Raw genomic sequence first — 19,364 nt, forward strand, 5'->3', positions numbered from 1 at the left:
GTAATTTAACTCGTGCCATTATTTCAGTCAGTAAACTCAAGTCAATTATTTAACTCATGCCATCAATTCAGTCAGTAAGCTCACAAGTCAGTAATTTAACTCATGCCATTGATTCAGTCCGTAGGCTCATAAGTCAGTTATTTAACTTGTGCCATCAATTCAGTCAGTAAACTCACAAGTCGGTAATTTAACTCGTGCCATTAATTCAGTCAGTAAACTCAAGTCAATTATTTAACTCATGCCATCAATTCAGTCAGTAAGCTCACAAGTCAGTAATTTAACTCATGCCATTGATTCAGTCAGTAGACTCATAAGTCAGTAATTTAACTCGTGCTATCAATTCAGTCAGTAAACTCACAAGTCAGTAATTTAACTCATGTCATCAATTCAGTCAGTAGACTCACAAGTCAGTAATTTAACTCATGTCATCGATTCAGTCAGTAAACTCACAAGTCAGTAATTTAACTCGTGCTATCAATTCAGTCAGTAAACTCACAAGTCAGTAATTTAACTCATGTCATCGATTCAGTCAGTAAACTCACAAGTCAGTAATTTAACTCATGTCATCGATTCAGTCAGTAAACTCACAAGTCAGTAATTTAACTCATGTCATCGATTCAGTCAGTAAACTCACAAGTCAGTAATTTAACTCGTGCTATCAATTCAGTCAGTAAACTCACAAGTCAGTAATTTAACTCATGTCATCGATTCAGTCAGTAAACTCACAAGTCAGTAATTTAACTCATGTCATCAAATCAGTCAGTAAACTCACAAGTCAGTAATTTAACTCGTGCTATCAATTCAGTCAGTAAACTCACAAGTCAGTAATTTAACTCATGTCATCGATTCAGTCAGTAAACTCACAAGTCAGTAATTTAACTCGTGCCACCAATTCAGTCAGTAAACTCACAAGTCAGTAATTTAACTCGTGCTATCAATTCAGTCAATAAACTCAAGTCAGTAATTTAACTCATGTCATCGATTCAGTCAGTAAACTCACAAGTCAGTAATTTAACTCGTGCCATTGATTCAGTCAGTAAACTCACAAGTCAGTAATTTAACTCATGCCATTGATTCAGTCAGTAAACTCACAAGTCAGTAATTTAACTCATGTCATCGATTCAGTCAGTAAACTCACAAGTCAGTAATTTAACTCATGTCATCGATTCAGTCAGTAAACTCACAAGTCAGTAATTTAACTCGTGCTATCAATTCAGTCAATAAACTCAAGTCAGTAATTTAACTCGTGCTATCAATTCAGTCAGTAAACTCACAAGTCAGTAATTTAACTCATGTCATCGATTCAGTCAGTAAACTCACAAGTCAGTAATTTAACTCGTGCCATCAATTCAGTCAATAAACTCAAGTCAGTAATTTAACTCGTGCTATCAATTCAGTCAGTAAACTCACAAGTCAGTAATTTAACTCATGCCATTGATTCAGTCAGTAAACTCACAAGTCAGTAATTTAACTCATGTCATCAATTCAGTCAGTAAGCTCACAAGTCAGTAATTTAACTCGTGCTATCAATTCAGTCAGTAAACTCACAAGTCAGTAATTTAACTCATGCCATCAATTCAGTCAGTAAACTCACAAGTCAGTAATTTAACTCGTGCTATCAATTCAGTCAGTAAACTCACAAGTCAGTAATTTAACTCATGTCATCGATTCAGTCAGTAAACTCACAAGTCAGTAATTTAACTCGTGCCACCAATTCAGTCAGTAAACTCACAAGTCAGTAATTTAACTCGTGCTATCAATTCAGTCAGTAGACTCGTAAGTCAGTAATTTAACTCGTGCCATCAATTCAGTCAGTAAACTCACAAGTCAGTAATTTAACTCGTGCTATCAATTCAGTCAGTAAACTCACAAGTCAGTAATTTAACTCGTGCCATCAATTCAGTCAGTAAACTCACAAGTCAGTAATTTAACTCATGCCATTGATTCAGTCAGTAGACTCACAAGTCAGTAATTTAACTCATGTCATCAATTCAGTCAATAAACTCAAGTCAGTAATTTAACTCGTGCTATCAATTCAGTCAGTAAACTCACAAGTCAGTAATTTAACTCATGCCATTGATTCAGTCAGTCGACTCACAAGTCAGTAATTTAACTCATGTCATCGATTCAGTCAGTAAACTCACAAGTCAGTAATTTAACTCGTGCTATCAATTCAGTCAGTAAACTCACAAGTCAGTAATTTAACTCGTGCTATCAATTCAGTCAGTAAACTCAAGTCAGTAATTTAACTCATGTCATCGATTCAGTCAGTAAACTCACAAGTCAGTAATTTAACTCGTGCTATCAATTCAGTCAGTAAACTCACAAGTCAGTAATTTAACTCATGCCATTGATTCAGTCAGTAGACTCACAAGTCAGTAATTTAACTCGTGCTATCAATTCAGTCAGTAAACTCACAAGTCAGTAATTTAACTCGTGCTATCAATTCAGTCAGTAAACTCACAAGTCAGTAATTTAACTCATGTCATCGATTCAGTCAGTAAACTCACAAGTCAGTAATTTAACTCGTGCTATCAATTCAGTCAATAAACTCAAGTCAGTAATTTAACTCGTGCTATCAATTCAGTCAATAAACTCAAGTCAGTAATTTAACTCGTGCCATCAATTCAGTCAATAAACTCAAGTCAGTAATTTAACTCGTGCTATCAATTCAGTCAGTAAACTCACAAGTCAGTAATTTAACTCATGCCATTGATTCAGTCAGTAAACTCACAAGTCAGTAATTTAACTCATGTCATCAAATCAGTCAGTAAACTCACAAGTCAGTAATTTAACTCGTGCTATCAATTCAGTCAGTAAACTCACAAGTCAGTAATTTAACTCATGTCATCGATTCAGTCAGTAAACTCACAAGTCAGTTATTTAACTCGTGCCATCAATTCAGTCAATAAACTCAAGTCAGTAATTTAACTCGTGCTATCAATTCAGTCAGTAAACTCACAAGTCAGTAATTTAACTCATGCCATTGATTCAGTCAGTAAACTCACAAGTCAGTAATTTAACTCATGTCATCAAATCAGTCAGTAAGCTCACAAGTCAGTAATTTAACTCGTGCCATCAATTCAGTCAGTAAACTCACAAGTCAGTAATTTATCTCGTGCTATCAATTCAGTCAGTAAACTCACAAGTCAGTAATTTAACTCATGCCATCAATTCAGTCAATAAACTCAAGTCAGTAATTTAACTCGTGCTATCAATTCAGTCAGTAAACTCACAAGTCAGTAATTTAACTCATGCCATTGATTCAGTCAGTAGACTCACAAGTCAGTAATTTATCTCGTGCTATCAATTCAGTCAGTAAACTCACAAGTCAGTAATTTAACTCATGCCATCAATTCAGTCAATAAACTCAAGTCAGTAATTTAACTCGTGCTATCAATTCAGTCAGTAAGCTCACAAGTCAGTAATTTAACTCATGTCATCGATTCAGTCAGTAAACTCACAAATCAGTAATTTAACTCGTGCCATCAATTCAGTCAATAAACTCACAAGTCAGTAATTTAACTCATGCCATTGATTCAGTCAGTAGACTCGTAAGTCAGTAATTTAACTCGTGCCATCAATTCAGTCAGTAAACTCACAAGTCAGTAATTTAACTCATGCCATTGATTCAGTCAGTAAACTCACAAGTCAGTAATTTAACTCATGTCATCGATTCAGTCAGTAAACTCACAAGTTAGTAATTTAACTCGTGCCATCAATTCAGTCAATAAACTCAAGTCAGTAATTTAACTCGTGCTATCAATTCAGTCAGTAAACTCACAAGTCAGTAATTTAACTCATGTCATCGATTCAGTCAGTAAACTCACAAGTCAGTAATTTAACTCGTGCCATCAATTCAGTCAATAAACTCAAGTCAGTGATTTAACTCGTGCTATCAATTCAGTCAGTAAACTCACAAGTCAGTAATTTAACTCATGCCATTGATTCAGTCAGTAAACTCACAAGTCAGTAATTTAACTCATGTCATCAAATCAGTCAGTAAGCTCACAAGTCAGTAATTTAACTCGTGCTATCAATTCCGTCAGTAAACTCACAAGTCAGTAATTTAACTCGTGCCATCAATTCAGTCAGTAAACTCACAAGTCAGTAATTTAACTCGTGCTATCAATTCAGTCAGTAAACTCACAAGTCAGTAATTTAACTCATGCCATCAATTCAGTCAATAAACTCAAGTCAGTAATTTAACTCGTGCTATCAATTCAGTCAGTAAACTCACAAGTCAGTAATTTAACTCATGCCATTGATTCAGTCAGTAGACTCACAAGTCAGTAATTTAACTCATGTCATCGATTCAGTCAGTAAACTCACAAGTCAGTAATTTAACTCATGTCATCGATTCAGTCAGTAAACTCACAAGTCAGTAATTTAACTCGTGCCATCAATTCAGTCAGTAAACTCACAAGTCAGTAATTTAACTCGTGCTATCAATTCAGTCAGTAAACTCACAAGTCAGTAATTTAACTCATGTCATCGATTCAGTCAGTAAACTCACAAGTCAGTAATTTAACTCGTGCCATCAATTCAGTCAATAAACTCAAGTCAGTGATTTAACTCGTGCTATCAATTCAGTCAGTAAACTCACAAGTCAGTAATTTAACTCATGCCATTGATTCAGTCAGTAAACTCACAAGTCAGTAATTTAACTCATGTCATCAAATCAGTCAGTAAGCTCACAAGTCAGTAATTTAACTCGTGCTATCAATTCCGTCAGTAAACTCACAAGTCAGTAATTTAACTCGTGCCATCAATTCAGTCAGTAAACTCACAAGTCAGTAATTTAACTCGTGCTATCAATTCAGTCAGTAAACTCACAAGTCAGTAATTTAACTCATGCCATCAATTCAGTCAATAAACTCAAGTCAGTAATTTAACTCGTGCTATCAATTCAGTCAGTAAACTCACAAGTCAGTAATTTAACTCATGCCATTGATTCAGTCAGTAGACTCACAAGTCAGTAATTTAACTCATGTCATCGATTCAGTCAGTAAACTCACAAGTCAGTAATTTAACTCGTGCCATCAATTCAGTCAATAAACTCACAAGTCAGTAATTTAACTCGTGCCATTAATTCAGTCAGTAAACTCAAGTCAATTATTTAACTCATGCCATCAATTCAGTCAGTAAGCTCACAAGTCAGTAATTTAACTCATGCCATCAATTCAGTCAGTAAGCTCACAAGTCAGTAATTTAACGCATGCCATCAATTCAGTTAATAGGCTCACAAGTCAATAATTTAGCTCATGCCATCAATTCAGTCAGTAAGCTCACAGGTCAGTAATTTAATGCATGCCATCCATTCAATAAGAATTCATCAAACCAATAAAAACAACTTTGATGATTATATTTTAGTAGAAACTAAATCAGATATAATCAGTCAACAAATAGTTTTCTACTGTGAAAATCGGACAACCTGTCAAAACACTTTCATTGAAAATATAATTGCACAAATGTCATATTCACTATTACTGTAAAACATGATATATGAAAGAAACAAGTGATTGTAATCTTTATACATACATAGCTATCACTATCAGTATATTTGAACATATCAATTTGAGAACCTTTGAGGTTTAATACGATTCATTTGATATTATATTTTCATAACCAACATATTCAAACTAGATCAAGCACACTTGCTGGTATGAAAATACATAGTGCATGATACATGCATCTCTACACTGTTCTCAAATACATTTTCATTTATAATATTTCAAATTATTACTTTATAAAATTTAAATGACCCATTAATCAGTGATATTGAATCACATAATACCAATTATAACTTTGAAAAATGTTTTCAACAGCATAATTGCTAATAAGTCTACAGTACATACAAATGAATGAAGAAAAGTTTAAATATGCACATTCTTGGAAGACTTGTATCAAAGCATACTGCAGTATTTTATCAAGTGTATATGTATATATTTGGTAAAATAAACATGCATAAAACTATATTGCAGCGTATTATTGGAATTCATAGTGTTATAACGAAATAACTGATTAGCTGGTGTCAAGAACATAAATCCTGTTTTCCTGACTGTCGTCAAATTAATCTTCATAAATTTATGAAGTCATTCATAAACATAGTTATAAACCTGAAAATTAAATATTTACCCCAAAAATGACAATGTTTGATTTCATAATTGCATTCAAGGAGAAGGTAGTATCATGTGTAAATGGAATATTTATTAGTGTTTAGTGACAATACATTGCAGTAATTTTCATAAAAATAATAGTGTCAGTAGACAGCTGTCAACAATTTAATTTATACATCAAATCAATTTAGAATGTTTTTATATTTGTTCAATAAAAGTGCTCAAATATACATGAATACAAAAACAGAATAAATAGAATGGAAGACCAAATATTTTATTGTAAACCAGAAAATGAATAAAATAATGTATTATTGCACAGTGACTCAAGGCAGACCAGACTGTAAATACTGACGCAGATATGCTATACTCAGCGGGATTCTTTTGGAGAGGAAATTAAAGAAACTTGTTGGTACATCTTTACCTCCAATGTCAATCTGGAAAAGATACAAAGACGATATGAAATGTTCGAGATTACACGATGACTGGTAGTAAATTGAGATATGCTAATGTGTCTCAAAAGTCGTAATCTCATGATTTGTTTTGTTTTGTTTTCTATACTGTTTATTCGTATATTTTGTTTATTGAAATTAAAGCCAACTTGTGTGCATCCCATATATGGGAATTCATCGACACTGAGACATGGATGTCTGCACACCAATGGTAGTGGTATTCATTATGTCTAATAAAAAATCATAAAGATGCTGCGCTGCGATTTCAATTTTTAAACAAGCAGCCTCTCGGCTGAGATAGCTCCACTGTTAGCAATGCACATTTCAATTAAAGAACAAAAGATATCATCAGAAAATGAACAATATGTATAGTATCAAAGCAATCAGACTTGCTGTTTTCAACAAGAAGTCGAAAATATCACTTTTTACCAAAAATGACAAAAATATTCACCAAAATTAGAGAATTAAAGATATCATTACAAAAGGAACAAATCTGAGAGAGGGCCACATGTAGTACCTATATATGTAATATCAAAGCAATTGGACTTGCGGTTTTTAACAAGAAGTCAAAAATATCACTTTTTACCAAAAATGACAAAAATATTCACCAAAATTAGAGAATTAAAGATATGATCACGAAATGAACAAATCTGAGAGAGGTCTACCCAAGGTACATATACACCAAGTATCAAATCATTCAGGCTTGTAGTTTTCAAGAAGAAGTCGAAAAAGTAAAACATTGACACGGACGACGACAGCGGACAACGACGGACAATCACTCATATGATAAGCTCCGCTTGACAAAGTCGACAGCGAAGCTAAAAAAGGAATGTCACTGTTGTCCTCTCCTGTAATGTGTAAATTGTAAGCGCAGGCACATAGTGCGATGTGACACAGAAACAATATACTATGTTTGAGAGTATGACAGCATGACAATTTAATGTTCTACGATGTCTGACATTTCGAACACAGCAGCAAACTGTACTGTACTTACCTGTACCATATATGTGACCATAGACTGTACTTTTCGATTCCTAAATGCTGGTTCTATCACCCACCCACTGGGTTGAATAGAAGAACGAAAGCAACCCTCCTGAGTTTGATAGTCCTCACAATCAACAGAGGTCAAAGCAACAATGTACAGATCACCCTATTGACAAACAAATAAAAAATATATTTGTATGCATTACTATTAATATACTTAATTGCAAATCAGAGGAATTGCAAATCAAAGCATTCAGATCTAATTTCTGTCATATTCGTTATGTAGTTGCTATTACTCAATGAAACCAGAGTCGTATCTGGTATGAAGTACAACCGAAAACCTGACATGTACTTCCCGGTCATGATATTAGTTGTAGTGTATATTTCAGTGTTATTGGTAGGTTCAGCAAACCAATACAAATGTATAATTCATAATAATTCATTCATAATTGAAGATATCATCGAGAAATGAACAAATCTGAGAGAGGCCTACCTGAGGTACCTATATGTATAGTGTATTACCAGTAGCTATCATGCAATGGGGGGGTCTATATATTTTAGTAAAAACTCAAACAAGCAGCCTGTCGGCTGAGATAACTCCGCTGTTAGCAATGCACATTTCAATTAAAGAACTAAAGATATCATTAGAAAATGAACAATATGTATAGTATCAAAGCAATTGGACTTGCTGTTTTCAACAAGAATTCAAAAATATAACTTTTTACTAAAAATATTCATCAAAATTACATAATTGAAGATATCATCGAGAAATGAACAAATCTGAGAGAGGCCTACCTGAGGTACCTATATGTATAGTATCAAAGCAATCAGACTTGCGGTTTTTTACAAGAAGTCGAAAATATCACTTTTTACCAAAAAAGACAAACAATCAGCCTCTTGGCTGAGATAGCTCCGCAGTTAGCAATGCACATTTCAATTAAAAAACAGAAGATATCATTAGAAAATGAACAATATGCATAGTATCAATGCAATGGGACTTGCTGTTTTTAACAAGAAGTCGAAAATATCACTTTTTACCAAAAATGACAAAAATATTCACCAAAATTAGAGAATTAAAGATATGATCACGAAATGAACAAATCTGAGAGAGGTCTACCCAAGGTACATATACACCAAGTATCAAATCATTCAGGCTTGTAGTTTTCAAGAAGAAGTCGAAAAAGTAAAACATTGACACAGACGACGACGACAGACAATCACTCATATGATAAGCTTCGCTTGACAAAGTTGACAGCGGAGCTAAAAGTATTCATTAAAATTAGAGAATTGAAGATATCATCACGAAATGAACAAATCTGAGAGGTCTACCTGTAGTACATATTATATACATGTATAATATCAAAGCAATCAGACTTGCGGTTCTCAACAAGAAGTAGAAAATATCACTTTTTACCAAAAATTACAAAAATGTTCACCAAAATAGAATTAAAGATATCATCACAAAATGAACAAATCTGAGAGAGGTCCATATGTAGTACCTATATATGTAATTTAAAAGAAAAATGACTTGCGGTTTTTAACAAGAAGTCGAAAATATTACTTTTTACCAAAAAAATATTCACCAAACAGAATTTGAGATTTTGACATGAAATTAACAAATCTGAGAAAGAACCATCCAAGGTACTTTCGAGGTTCTGCAGTTTCGAAGAAGAAGTTTAAATTGTAAAGTTGGCGACGATGATGACAGACGACGACAGACGATCCGTAATATGAACAGCTGCGTTGACTTTGACGACTAAAAAAGGGTTCATGTTCATTGCTAAGGATTTAGATGAACTCAAGTTTGCCTAGAGTGGAAAGTCAGGATCTGGTGGGGCAACCTGACTGATTTTTTATATCACTAAATACTCACATCAATTCTACTCGTCTGCAGTACAAAAAAATCTCTGGAATCTTTACGAAATAATTGAGTAGTTTCATGAACCATGTGTACTAGTAAGAAAAGAACACAGAACAATTACATTTAGGATAATTTAAAGAAATTTATATATCAGTGTATATATCAACTTTAAAATCGTGATGCCCTGAGCAAATTTCCTGGTACAAAAAATGGATTTTTTAAGAGGGTACTTGTGCACAAAGTGAGGTGTTAAATACGCTTAGGGGCAAAAAACTGTATTCATAGACCACAACAGCACATGAATATGATTAATTGAACTAGAACACAATAAACATGACAAGTGGGATTTCATTGAAAGCAGATAAACAGGAATTAAATCTCAGTTATATGTAACAGAATACTATGCACATGAACAGTAAATCAAATCAACATATGGTGGAAAAGAAAACATTATTGCAAACAATGAAATAAAAACTTACAAATCTGTAATCCAGTACCAAGGTTAGATACAACATCCAGTTTCTTTAAAAAGACAAAAATGACATTATTAAAATAGATGACAGGTTTCTAGCCTTCATGAATTAACATGTCAGAGTTTGTATAGAACAATTAAATGACAGGTAGAGTATATATGCAAACAAAGCATGACAGACTTTCACAATACTGTGAAGGGGTTAATTATTCACTGGGTTTTAATTTTGTTTATTTCGCTGACTGGAAAATGCGCTAAAGCAAGACCCAGTGAATATGTAAAATTTAGCATAGAACACAGTATCTAAATGATAAAACTGAATATGTGAATTTTAAACCCAGTGAAAATTTATAATAGTCATTTTACAGTAACATATCTTCAAGCATTTTTTGATTCAGTAGAAATAAATGAAAAATAGAATCAGAATTCACGCCACAATATTGAATAGTAATATTACCTTAAGCATGTTGTCATATGTAAATCTCGTTAATGGGTTCTTAACAGCCTCATAGACAGCTTTAGGTGAAGCTTTGATTAAACCTTTACCAAGGAAACTAAAATAAAACAAAATTTATTGTTACTATCATACTCTTCACCTTTGTGTTAACATTAGGTCGTGAATTAATTGGAAGATTTCTTCTACTGTAATTACAACCATAATGTACCTTGGTGAATTCATTAGGTCGTGAATTAATTGGAAGATTCCTTCTACTGAAGTTACAACCATAATGTACCTTGGTGAATTCTAATAAAATTGGATTTGAAAAGTGAAGTAAAATAAAAATCATGAATGTTGAGAAAATCATTGTTTTCCTCAGGTCTGGATTTTCGGTATGTTAATTTTGATGTATTATCGGTAGCATTGTATATACTGTGCATGTCATCAGGGATTGAGTTGCGTGTACTTACCAATGATATGGTGTGGAATCAGCATGTTTTCTTAAAATAACCACCTCTTTTTCAAGTCCTTGGAATCTACAATATAATATGAGGTTATTATGAGAATATTGCAGAATGTGCACGAACACAGTACAGGGAGGTTGGTGCAATCCGGTACTGCCTGAGTGCATACTTTACAGCATTCGATAGGGTAAATTGGAGTGGACCAAAAGGAGAAAAACAAAATGGTCAACCTAGTTTACCCTACCTCAAATGTTTGCTTCTACACACAGCTTTAGCTATTGTATAAAGCACATAATAATGTGTATATGGACATACAGGTACTAACAAACAATAAAAATACATTATTCCAATTATTTCATTAGACCAATAGATTTTCCAAAACAAAAACCATGTTTGAAGTTGTTATATGAAATGGTACAAATATACAAGTATTTTTAATCAGAATATTAAAATTGAACAAAAATATAATATTTGTCTACAGTATATTTTATTCATAGAAAAATAAAATTGTGCAACTATCACAGCATCAAATTACTCTGACCAGCTAGGCTGCAATCCAGCTTAGTAATCAGATCCTGCATTGATTTTTTTTTACTTACTGCCATCCTCCGGTTTGTCTTCGTTGGTCTGCTTCACTACTAGAGACATCGATAGCCGCTGCTTTCAATGCTTCCGCTAACACCTCAGCAGCTGATTGGTTAGCTAATGTTCTGTAATATTTCACCTCTACGGCTGAACATAAATTAAATGTAAAATAATGCACAGATTATCACATGACCATGGTAAATAACATTTAAAGATGTAATGTTTTGCTGAACACGATATTCGCAATATGTGTTATTCAAACAGTATGTGACGTGTATATGAAATTTTTATCATAGTGAAAAGATTTTCAGATTACTCATATTATATAACCCTATTATTAATAATATTGACTACCAAATGTTTATTCGAAAATTTTTTTGTAAGATAGCATAATTGTCTACAGAATATAGAGACTATAGCTCAGTACGATAATTGGTTAGTGGTTAATACAAGTTTATCATTTATATCACCAGACCTGAACACGCGATATGAATCGTTTACCTCTTATAAGTATATAGAATAAGAATACTGTCAAAACCATAGTGACATGGTGACAAGGGTAAATAGGTTGGTAGCTGAGAATAAGACAGCTTACCTGGAGATAATGTAGAACTAGTATCTCTTGAAAGTGGCTCATCTAAACTTTGCGTTTTTCTTAGCTGTGCAGCCTTAATGCTCTGTGTATCACTTGCTGTACAGTCACTGTTACTTCTAACAGTACGAATATTTGTAGACTCGGCCTTTTCCATTGATGACCTCCGATTTTTAAACCTCTCTGCAAACTCTCGGAATTTATTCCCAGTACTTTCTTTTTTGGGTTCTTCTTTCTCTACAATTTTAGTTTCTTTCTCCTGACTTTTGTTGATTTCGTGTTCTGAATCTTGACTGTTTTCCTCTTCTATTGTCTGGACAAGGGAACTCTCCCCACTGTCAGTTTCCAACAAGATCTCTGCTGCTTTATTGGCAGCTCTTTCTTTTGTCATGGATTTGTAGAAATCAAAACTGATCTTTCTGCCAAACTTCTTTGGTTCATCCGGCTTCTTACCAGTATCCTGCGTCTGTTCCTGTTTTGATTCAACATTTGTGGCCTTTGACTCAACATGTGCAGCCTGCAAATCAGACACATCAATCTGATCCTTTTTAAAACTGAAAGTTTGTGCTTTCTTTCTCAGTGATCCAGCAAATGCTTTTAGTTTGTTCCCGATATTTTCTTGCTGAGGAGGTTGGACTTTCACTTTCTGCATCATAAAATAATCTCTCAAAGTAGCTAACTGTGTAACTGCCATTTGTGCGGTGTGATTATCAATTATCTCTGGGCAAACAATAATAGTGAGAAGACTCCCGGGACTATCCTGCAAGGGTCTGGCTTGTACATAAGTCCATGATATATTGCTGAGAACTGTACTCGGGCATTCAGAGAACATCCAAATAGATTCATCATGTTCTAGTTGCCAGCATCTAGTAAAAAATTAGCAGTATACTATATTATTATTGGTTAGAAGATTACATGTGACTTCATACAATGCATCATGGGAATGCCTTTAAATAATTCCTACACCGTATTTGCTCTATTATAAGTGCATCTTCAATAGAAGTACATATAAACCAAAGATTATATTTCTTGTAGACTGAATCATTAAAAATATGACTTCATTTTGACGATAGAAACACCTCTGTAATTTGTGTAAGCACATGCACTATTAGTTGAGCAAATACAGTGCATGGTATCTTTATCAAAGTAATGCTTTTGCTGTCAAAATTATCATACAAGAAATTATAAATTTGTCTATATTAGGTCTTATGAAATTACGCATTTGACACAGAATTGAGCATGTGAATGTAAAACTGATTGTTCAAAACAAATGAAATCAACAGGTGTCCAAAAATTTGACATATTAGTTTTCATTTTGTATTTAGATGTTAACAAGTCTGAATGAATTAATAATTAAAATAATGAGGGTATATTCATAATTAGTGAGCATAGATTTTTGTTTGTTTTATCTTTGTTTTTAAATTATTTTTTCTTTATTGTGATGTATCGCCAAGTTAACCTTACCAAACGTGTATATTTACTATACATGTACAATGTATGTATATCTATATGTACATCAGATTTCTGTGTCAATATAGGAATCTTTTCATTATTTTTATCATTACAATGAGTCACACACACAGCCACTCATATATTACTCTAGGTCAGTTAATAGTTAATTCAAAGCTATTTTTATATGTTAATATCACATTGTGACAATAAAATAATAAATATATATATATTCATTTTTTGATATATTGTTTAGCATTTAATGGTATATTGAATTGTAAGTAAATTTAAAACATAATATGTATGCAAAAACTAAATCAATTAAATGATATTACAGATAACTAATAATAAATTATATACAGTCTAACATAAATTAATCTATAAGAGGGGTTTCAAGGTAATTAAAACATTAGGTGACAGTTTAATATAATTTTTACAAATTACAAAATGGTGACTTGTGTATTCTAAATCGATTAACAAACACCATGTGTGCTTATATCCTGCAATCAACATATGTGATGGTTATTATTACATGACCTACCCCCTGCACCCAATCTCATTATCTGGTTATTGTCTGTCTTTGTACATAATGCTGTTGAACAGATCCAAACAATGTGCTCATTCAACCCAAATCTGGTACATTGGGCAGGCAGGATAAGGAATATCATGACAGTTTCCAAACCAACAAATAACTCAGTACATGCACTGAACATTTTTATAATGTTTTACCATTTGTGTATTGGTACTTTTTGTAGAGGTGAATTTTAATTTATATTAATTGCTATCATTCCATGGGGAGTGTAATAAATGAACCACTACAAGAAAGATTTTTTCTGAAAATTACAAGTAATTGCAAAATACATAGTCCCTGTGAGTTATCAAGTTTAAAGCTTATATAAAGCTTGAACAAAGTGCAGGAAGGTAACATTATGTTCAATATACGTGAGAAATGTGTCCATGCACATCCTGCTTCAAAATGGCAGAACTGCTTGATTTGGATGCATTTTTAACATTAAAATGGCTGCCATTCGGCCATCTTGAATCAAATCATCAAACAAATTTACAGTATGATGTATGTATAAAATTTAAATGTGGTAAAGGCAAGTCAGATAAGGTTCTGGAATAGCATTCACAACATGGCCACCAGTCAGACATTTTGAATGAAGTCTGATAAACAAAATCAAGCTCCCATGATGCCTAATGTATATACCAAGTTTAAATGAAATGCATCTATAGATGGAAAAAGATCCAGTCCCGAAATAGCAGAACAACAGTATTGCAAATACCGTATTTCATGTTCACCCTTATACTCGGGATATAATTGTTGAGCAAATCTAGAAGTACTGTCGGTAACCAAAAACAGTTTAGTTAGAATGACAATCAATTTGCATGTGTAAACAGTTTTCCTGTGTATAACTAAGTTTGAGTCTCAAGTTTTTCAGTTCCACATTTCAACAGCTTAGGACAAGTAAAAATTATGCCTACTAATAATAAACCTTATATCCAGCAAAATATACCCTGGTAAACTATATTGTTAGAATATTTTGACAAACTGTAACATCACCCTTGTAGGCAAATTCAGTATTTAGCAGTAGTGTAGGTACTTGAATTAATGTCATATCAAAACAGTTGACAGTCTTAAGATGGCACATTACATATATTTTATGAGAATTAAATAATAAAATTAACATGAAATCATGATGATAATTACCTCATTACATTGATTGACAGGTTTTCATGTTCAATCACTTTAACTCCTGGGATACAATTTGACAGTTTAACTATCATCTTTCTCCACTGGTATTTAGCATTGTATTTAGGAACCACACATATAGTATCAAACATCATAATATGTTGCATTTGCTGAAGTTGATGTTGTGATGTCTGACCCTGAATATCAGATAATTCCAGTCCACCATTACTACTACAAGGACTTAACACATTCTCACTGTGTTCAATGTATGGGTTCCATTCCTTCATTTGTTTCACATCTTTCAATGTATTAAGAATCTCCTACCAAAAGAAACAAATATCAGCAAAATTGACTTCTAACAAGTGATTCACTATTACTTCAACATGATTATTTACTTGTCATAAAATAAAGTTGTTACCAGTTACCATTATCACTATTGTGTATCTCTAAAAGAAGTTCACATAAACCCAAAATTGCATTTATTGTATATTGTATCATTAAAATATAATTATTTTGACCATAGCTACCCTTCTGTTATTTACACAAGTACATATGCTACTGGAGGAATATGGTATTAGTAATTCAAGATACATAATTTTCTATCCATTCTAATTTTAGCGAAAATCAGCTAGTCTTGAAATGGCAGACTGTTACAGGTACAGTGAGTAGTCAGCTGAGTCAACTTTTCAAATATTACCAATACTAATGTACATTTAGTTGAATCAGCTTCATTTTTAGCATTTACTATTTCATTTTAAAAACTAGACAACTCACTCTTTAATTTTTTTAAATTGTAGGTGTGTTAAATAGGCCTGTTTTGAATCTATTTAAATTGTCATATGGGTGGTTTAATTATAGTAAGAGACCTACAAGTCACAACTTAATATATGCTTCGCTATAAATAATGGCATATTGAAATATGAGCATAAACAAATAGTGTACAATTTATTCAATTACTTGAATTGATATTTTAAATAAAAATTAACATTATGTTGTGTAACGAGACAGTAACTCACAATGAAATGCAAGTCCTAAAATGACAATAACAAATTAACAAAATAAAATGGCATTGCCAACAAAAATACTCAAACTGAATTGTAATTCCTAAATACAATTAGTTATTTCCAAAGAACTGTAATTTTCAATGAATTTAAAAAATCTAATAGTGTAATATTTTCGCTTGGAATTAATTTTCGCTGAAGGAATGATTCAGTAAAAATACAATCCAGCGAATATACCCTTTTTCCTATATTTTACATTCAACTTCAGTAAAAATAAATTTTATACAAAACACCCCAAAAGTCTTTTCAGCGAAAATTAATACCAGCTAAAATAAAGTATTCTACAGTATTGATTGGTACATTATACAATTTTTAAATAAAAATATTAATTATTATTGATCACTAAATTGTCATACTTGTTTTTGACAAGAAAAAATATTTGCCAATGAATTGGCTATAAATTGAAAAAAAATATTAACCAACATATTAAACTATATCAGTTTTAAATTATCACATCTATAAAAGAAAAAGAATTTAAGTTTGAAGAATGTTAGACTATGTTCTATCAATAACAAAGATAACCCAGGGCAGTGTTTGAAGTTAGAAAAATTAATACAAATACTTATCAAAATGGAATTTAATAATAAACTGTTTTATGATCACTTATTTTTAAGGTAAATAATGTAAAATGGACTGATCTGATTTGTGTGTGTGTCAACTCCCAAATGAGAATAGAAATACTGTAAAAGGGTTAATTATTCACTGGGTTTTAATTTTGCTGACTGGAAAATGCGCTAAATTAAAACCCAGTGAATAGGTAAAATTTAGCATAGAACACATTATCTAAATGATAAAACCGTGAATTTAAAACCCACTGAATATGCCTGAAATGGTAAATCAGCGAAATTTAAACCCAGTGAAAATTGAAAATACAGTTGGGAATATATACATCCCTCTCAAATTATTTCATTACAGCTGTGTACAATTATTAAGTAATTGTCTTTAATCAGTGTTATGAAACATAATGACTAGACAATATTATTATTTTACCTGTGTTGTTGCCTGGACAACAGTATTGCATCCATATATGAAATGATCAACTGATAATATTACAAAATTATGTTTCCATAAACGTATTCCATGTTGGATACCTTCCAGCGTCCATCCAGTGTCAGAACTGATGGGGAAAACCTGTATGGCAAAAAGTCATATTTTTATTAGCTATAATTCAAAAGTACCATACATTAAAAAAAAATCACACTATGTGTGTGGTTTTGAGGTTCAGAAAAATGATTTCAAGATTTTTAATCCAACTCTTTGTATTCTATGAATACAATTTACATATCTATAAATCTAATGTTTCTGTCAACATTTGCAACATGGCTGCATTCCACAATTACCATAAGCCTCTATCTATCATACCACAGTGGAGTAATGAACAACAGACAATTCTCCAATATATTATTTTCTCAGACACACATACATTTAATTTCATATAGTTTTACTTGATTTGTGAAAAAACGTCTGTTATTTTTACACCTGAAAAATTAGAATAGTGTAAACCCTGCTGATACACTCAGCATTTGACAAAATTGAAAAATAGAATATGTATCGATTGACTTGCACCTGTCTTATGAAAAAGAGAATGAAATGATTGAAGTGTTGCACTTCTTACCTGACTGAGAAGATTATACAGTTATTGGCCTTGTCTGATGCAAAGTTTTAATAATTATTGTCCCCAAGTGGCTGTTATTGGTCAAGAACAATAACTGCCAAAACACAAACTTTTAAAATCAAAATAAAAATTTCAGGAGAGAATTCATTCGAAAATGCCATTCATGCATTCTTTTATCATCTGCAACAATGTACTAAAAGTGTTCTGAATGTTCCAACATCCAAGGAGAATAAAACATAAAGTGACTTCAGATGCAAAAAATATGATGGGAGATTTAAATATCAATATTTATCAAATGATTATGTGATAGCTTTTGAACAATAATATTGACTTAAATATTGATAAAAATCACCAACCTTATCCTGTTGAAGGACTTGATGAAGAGCTGATCCTGATGTCCTACCCCTCTTTCTCTGCAATAAAAAGTAAACATCGATTTAAAGCTCATACCTTATGGTTTATGTTCAATAAAAATAACTGTCATGACTCAGTTCATATAAAAACATAAACATGTTCATGAACCTATTCTCTTCGGGCAAATTCACGCTAGATCTTGCAACCATTTCCTGGGGCCTACTTGATGTTAGTGCACACTTGGTTAAAACTATACATTATTAATACAAAAATTGAAAGATTGTAGATAAGACTAGTTCTGGGTTTATTGCTGTAATATATGCTTGTTCGAATACCAGCATATTTCGTAGTTACTCTGTGTGTACATTCTTAAAATAGCAATGACATCACCGTTTAGTATAATAATTAATGCTGAGGTTTTCAGGAATATTTATTTGAATAAAATGCATAAAAAAAGAGGATGAATTGAGAAGCTGATCAACTAGTGGCAACAGTAAACACGGATATACCATGTCGTGATCAAAAGCATCCAGCTACTTGTGTCACGGTGCTTCAATGTATGTCCCCGCCCATAAACGTAATCTGTCGCGTACGTGATCTCGCAATTTATTTTCAACCAGGAAGTCGATATAAAAATGAAACAAAAAAGTGCTTTTATACTAATAGTACGAGTTCTGTCTTGCAGTTGAAGCGAATGTGAACATCACATTTATTGCCCTTCACCTACCTTCCCTCGTATGAGGCTTGTGAACAGAAACAATAATGCAACTGTCGATGCGAAAACTAGGCATATTACGGACCATAAATACGACATGATAACATGGCATGTTACCATCGAATTTCGCCTGGTTTTAGTGATGGCCGTCATTCATTTAACCAATCTTACGTACAGCATTGTGCAAAATGGCATGAATACTTCTAATACAAGGCACAGTCACAAAAGCTGTTCCGTGGCAACATATGGTACGCAGTTATCTTTAGGAGCAAAAACTGTATGCAAATTTTCAAACAGTGAAAGCAAATCGTAAAACGTTCTGCAACAAATCAGGTGACTTGAGGTCATACAAAGGTCGTGTGGTACGAAACGTTTGCTTATACGTAAATGATTTTGTAGCACATTTTTCATAATTTGTGTTATCATATACATGTATCTTGACAAGTTTGATGACTTTAGAATATTTGCTTGTAAAATCACATGAAACTTAGTAAATATACATATTTTTACGA

At 32.5% G+C, this 19,364-nt stretch overlaps 1 protein-coding gene across 1 annotated transcript; it reads right to left on the bottom strand.

Moving 5' to 3' along the window:
* Nucleotides 1-5,348: 5,348 nt before the first annotated feature.
* Nucleotides 5,349-19,132, bottom strand: LOC102809355 (uncharacterized). The gene is made up of 12 exons (XM_006812155.3): nucleotides 18,865-19,132; nucleotides 18,140-18,196; nucleotides 17,159-17,299; nucleotides 15,126-15,427; nucleotides 11,969-12,831; nucleotides 11,388-11,520; nucleotides 10,795-10,860; nucleotides 10,343-10,439; nucleotides 9,893-9,935; nucleotides 9,426-9,505; nucleotides 7,563-7,718; nucleotides 5,349-6,553 (listed from the first exon to the last, which is right to left on the bottom strand). Exons 1-12 carry the CDS (start codon nucleotides 19,003-19,005, stop codon nucleotides 6,443-6,445), a joined length of 2,190 nt encoding a protein of 729 aa, XP_006812218.1. The 5' UTR covers nucleotides 19,006-19,132; the 3' UTR covers nucleotides 5,349-6,442.
* Between the last annotated feature and the right edge of the window lie 232 nt (nucleotides 19,133-19,364).

This window comes from Saccoglossus kowalevskii, chromosome 2, assembly GCF_978046115.1.
Source record: "Saccoglossus kowalevskii chromosome 2, keSacKowa6.1, whole genome shotgun sequence".
Lineage (NCBI taxonomy): Eukaryota > Metazoa > Hemichordata > Enteropneusta > Harrimaniidae > Saccoglossus > Saccoglossus kowalevskii.

Coding starts and splice junctions, on each gene's coding strand:
- LOC102809355 (XM_006812155.3), bottom strand. CDS start 19,005: ATGACGGCCATCACTAAAACCAGGCGAAATTCGATGGTAACATGCCAT. Junction 12,832..15,125: donor CTGTCAATCAATGTAATGAG/GTAATTATCATC, acceptor ATTTTTTACTAG/ATGCTGGCAACTAGAACATG. Junction 7,719..9,425: donor TGCAGACGAGTAGAATTGAT/GTGAGTATTTAG, acceptor GTTTGTCAATAG/GGTGATCTGTACATTGTTGC.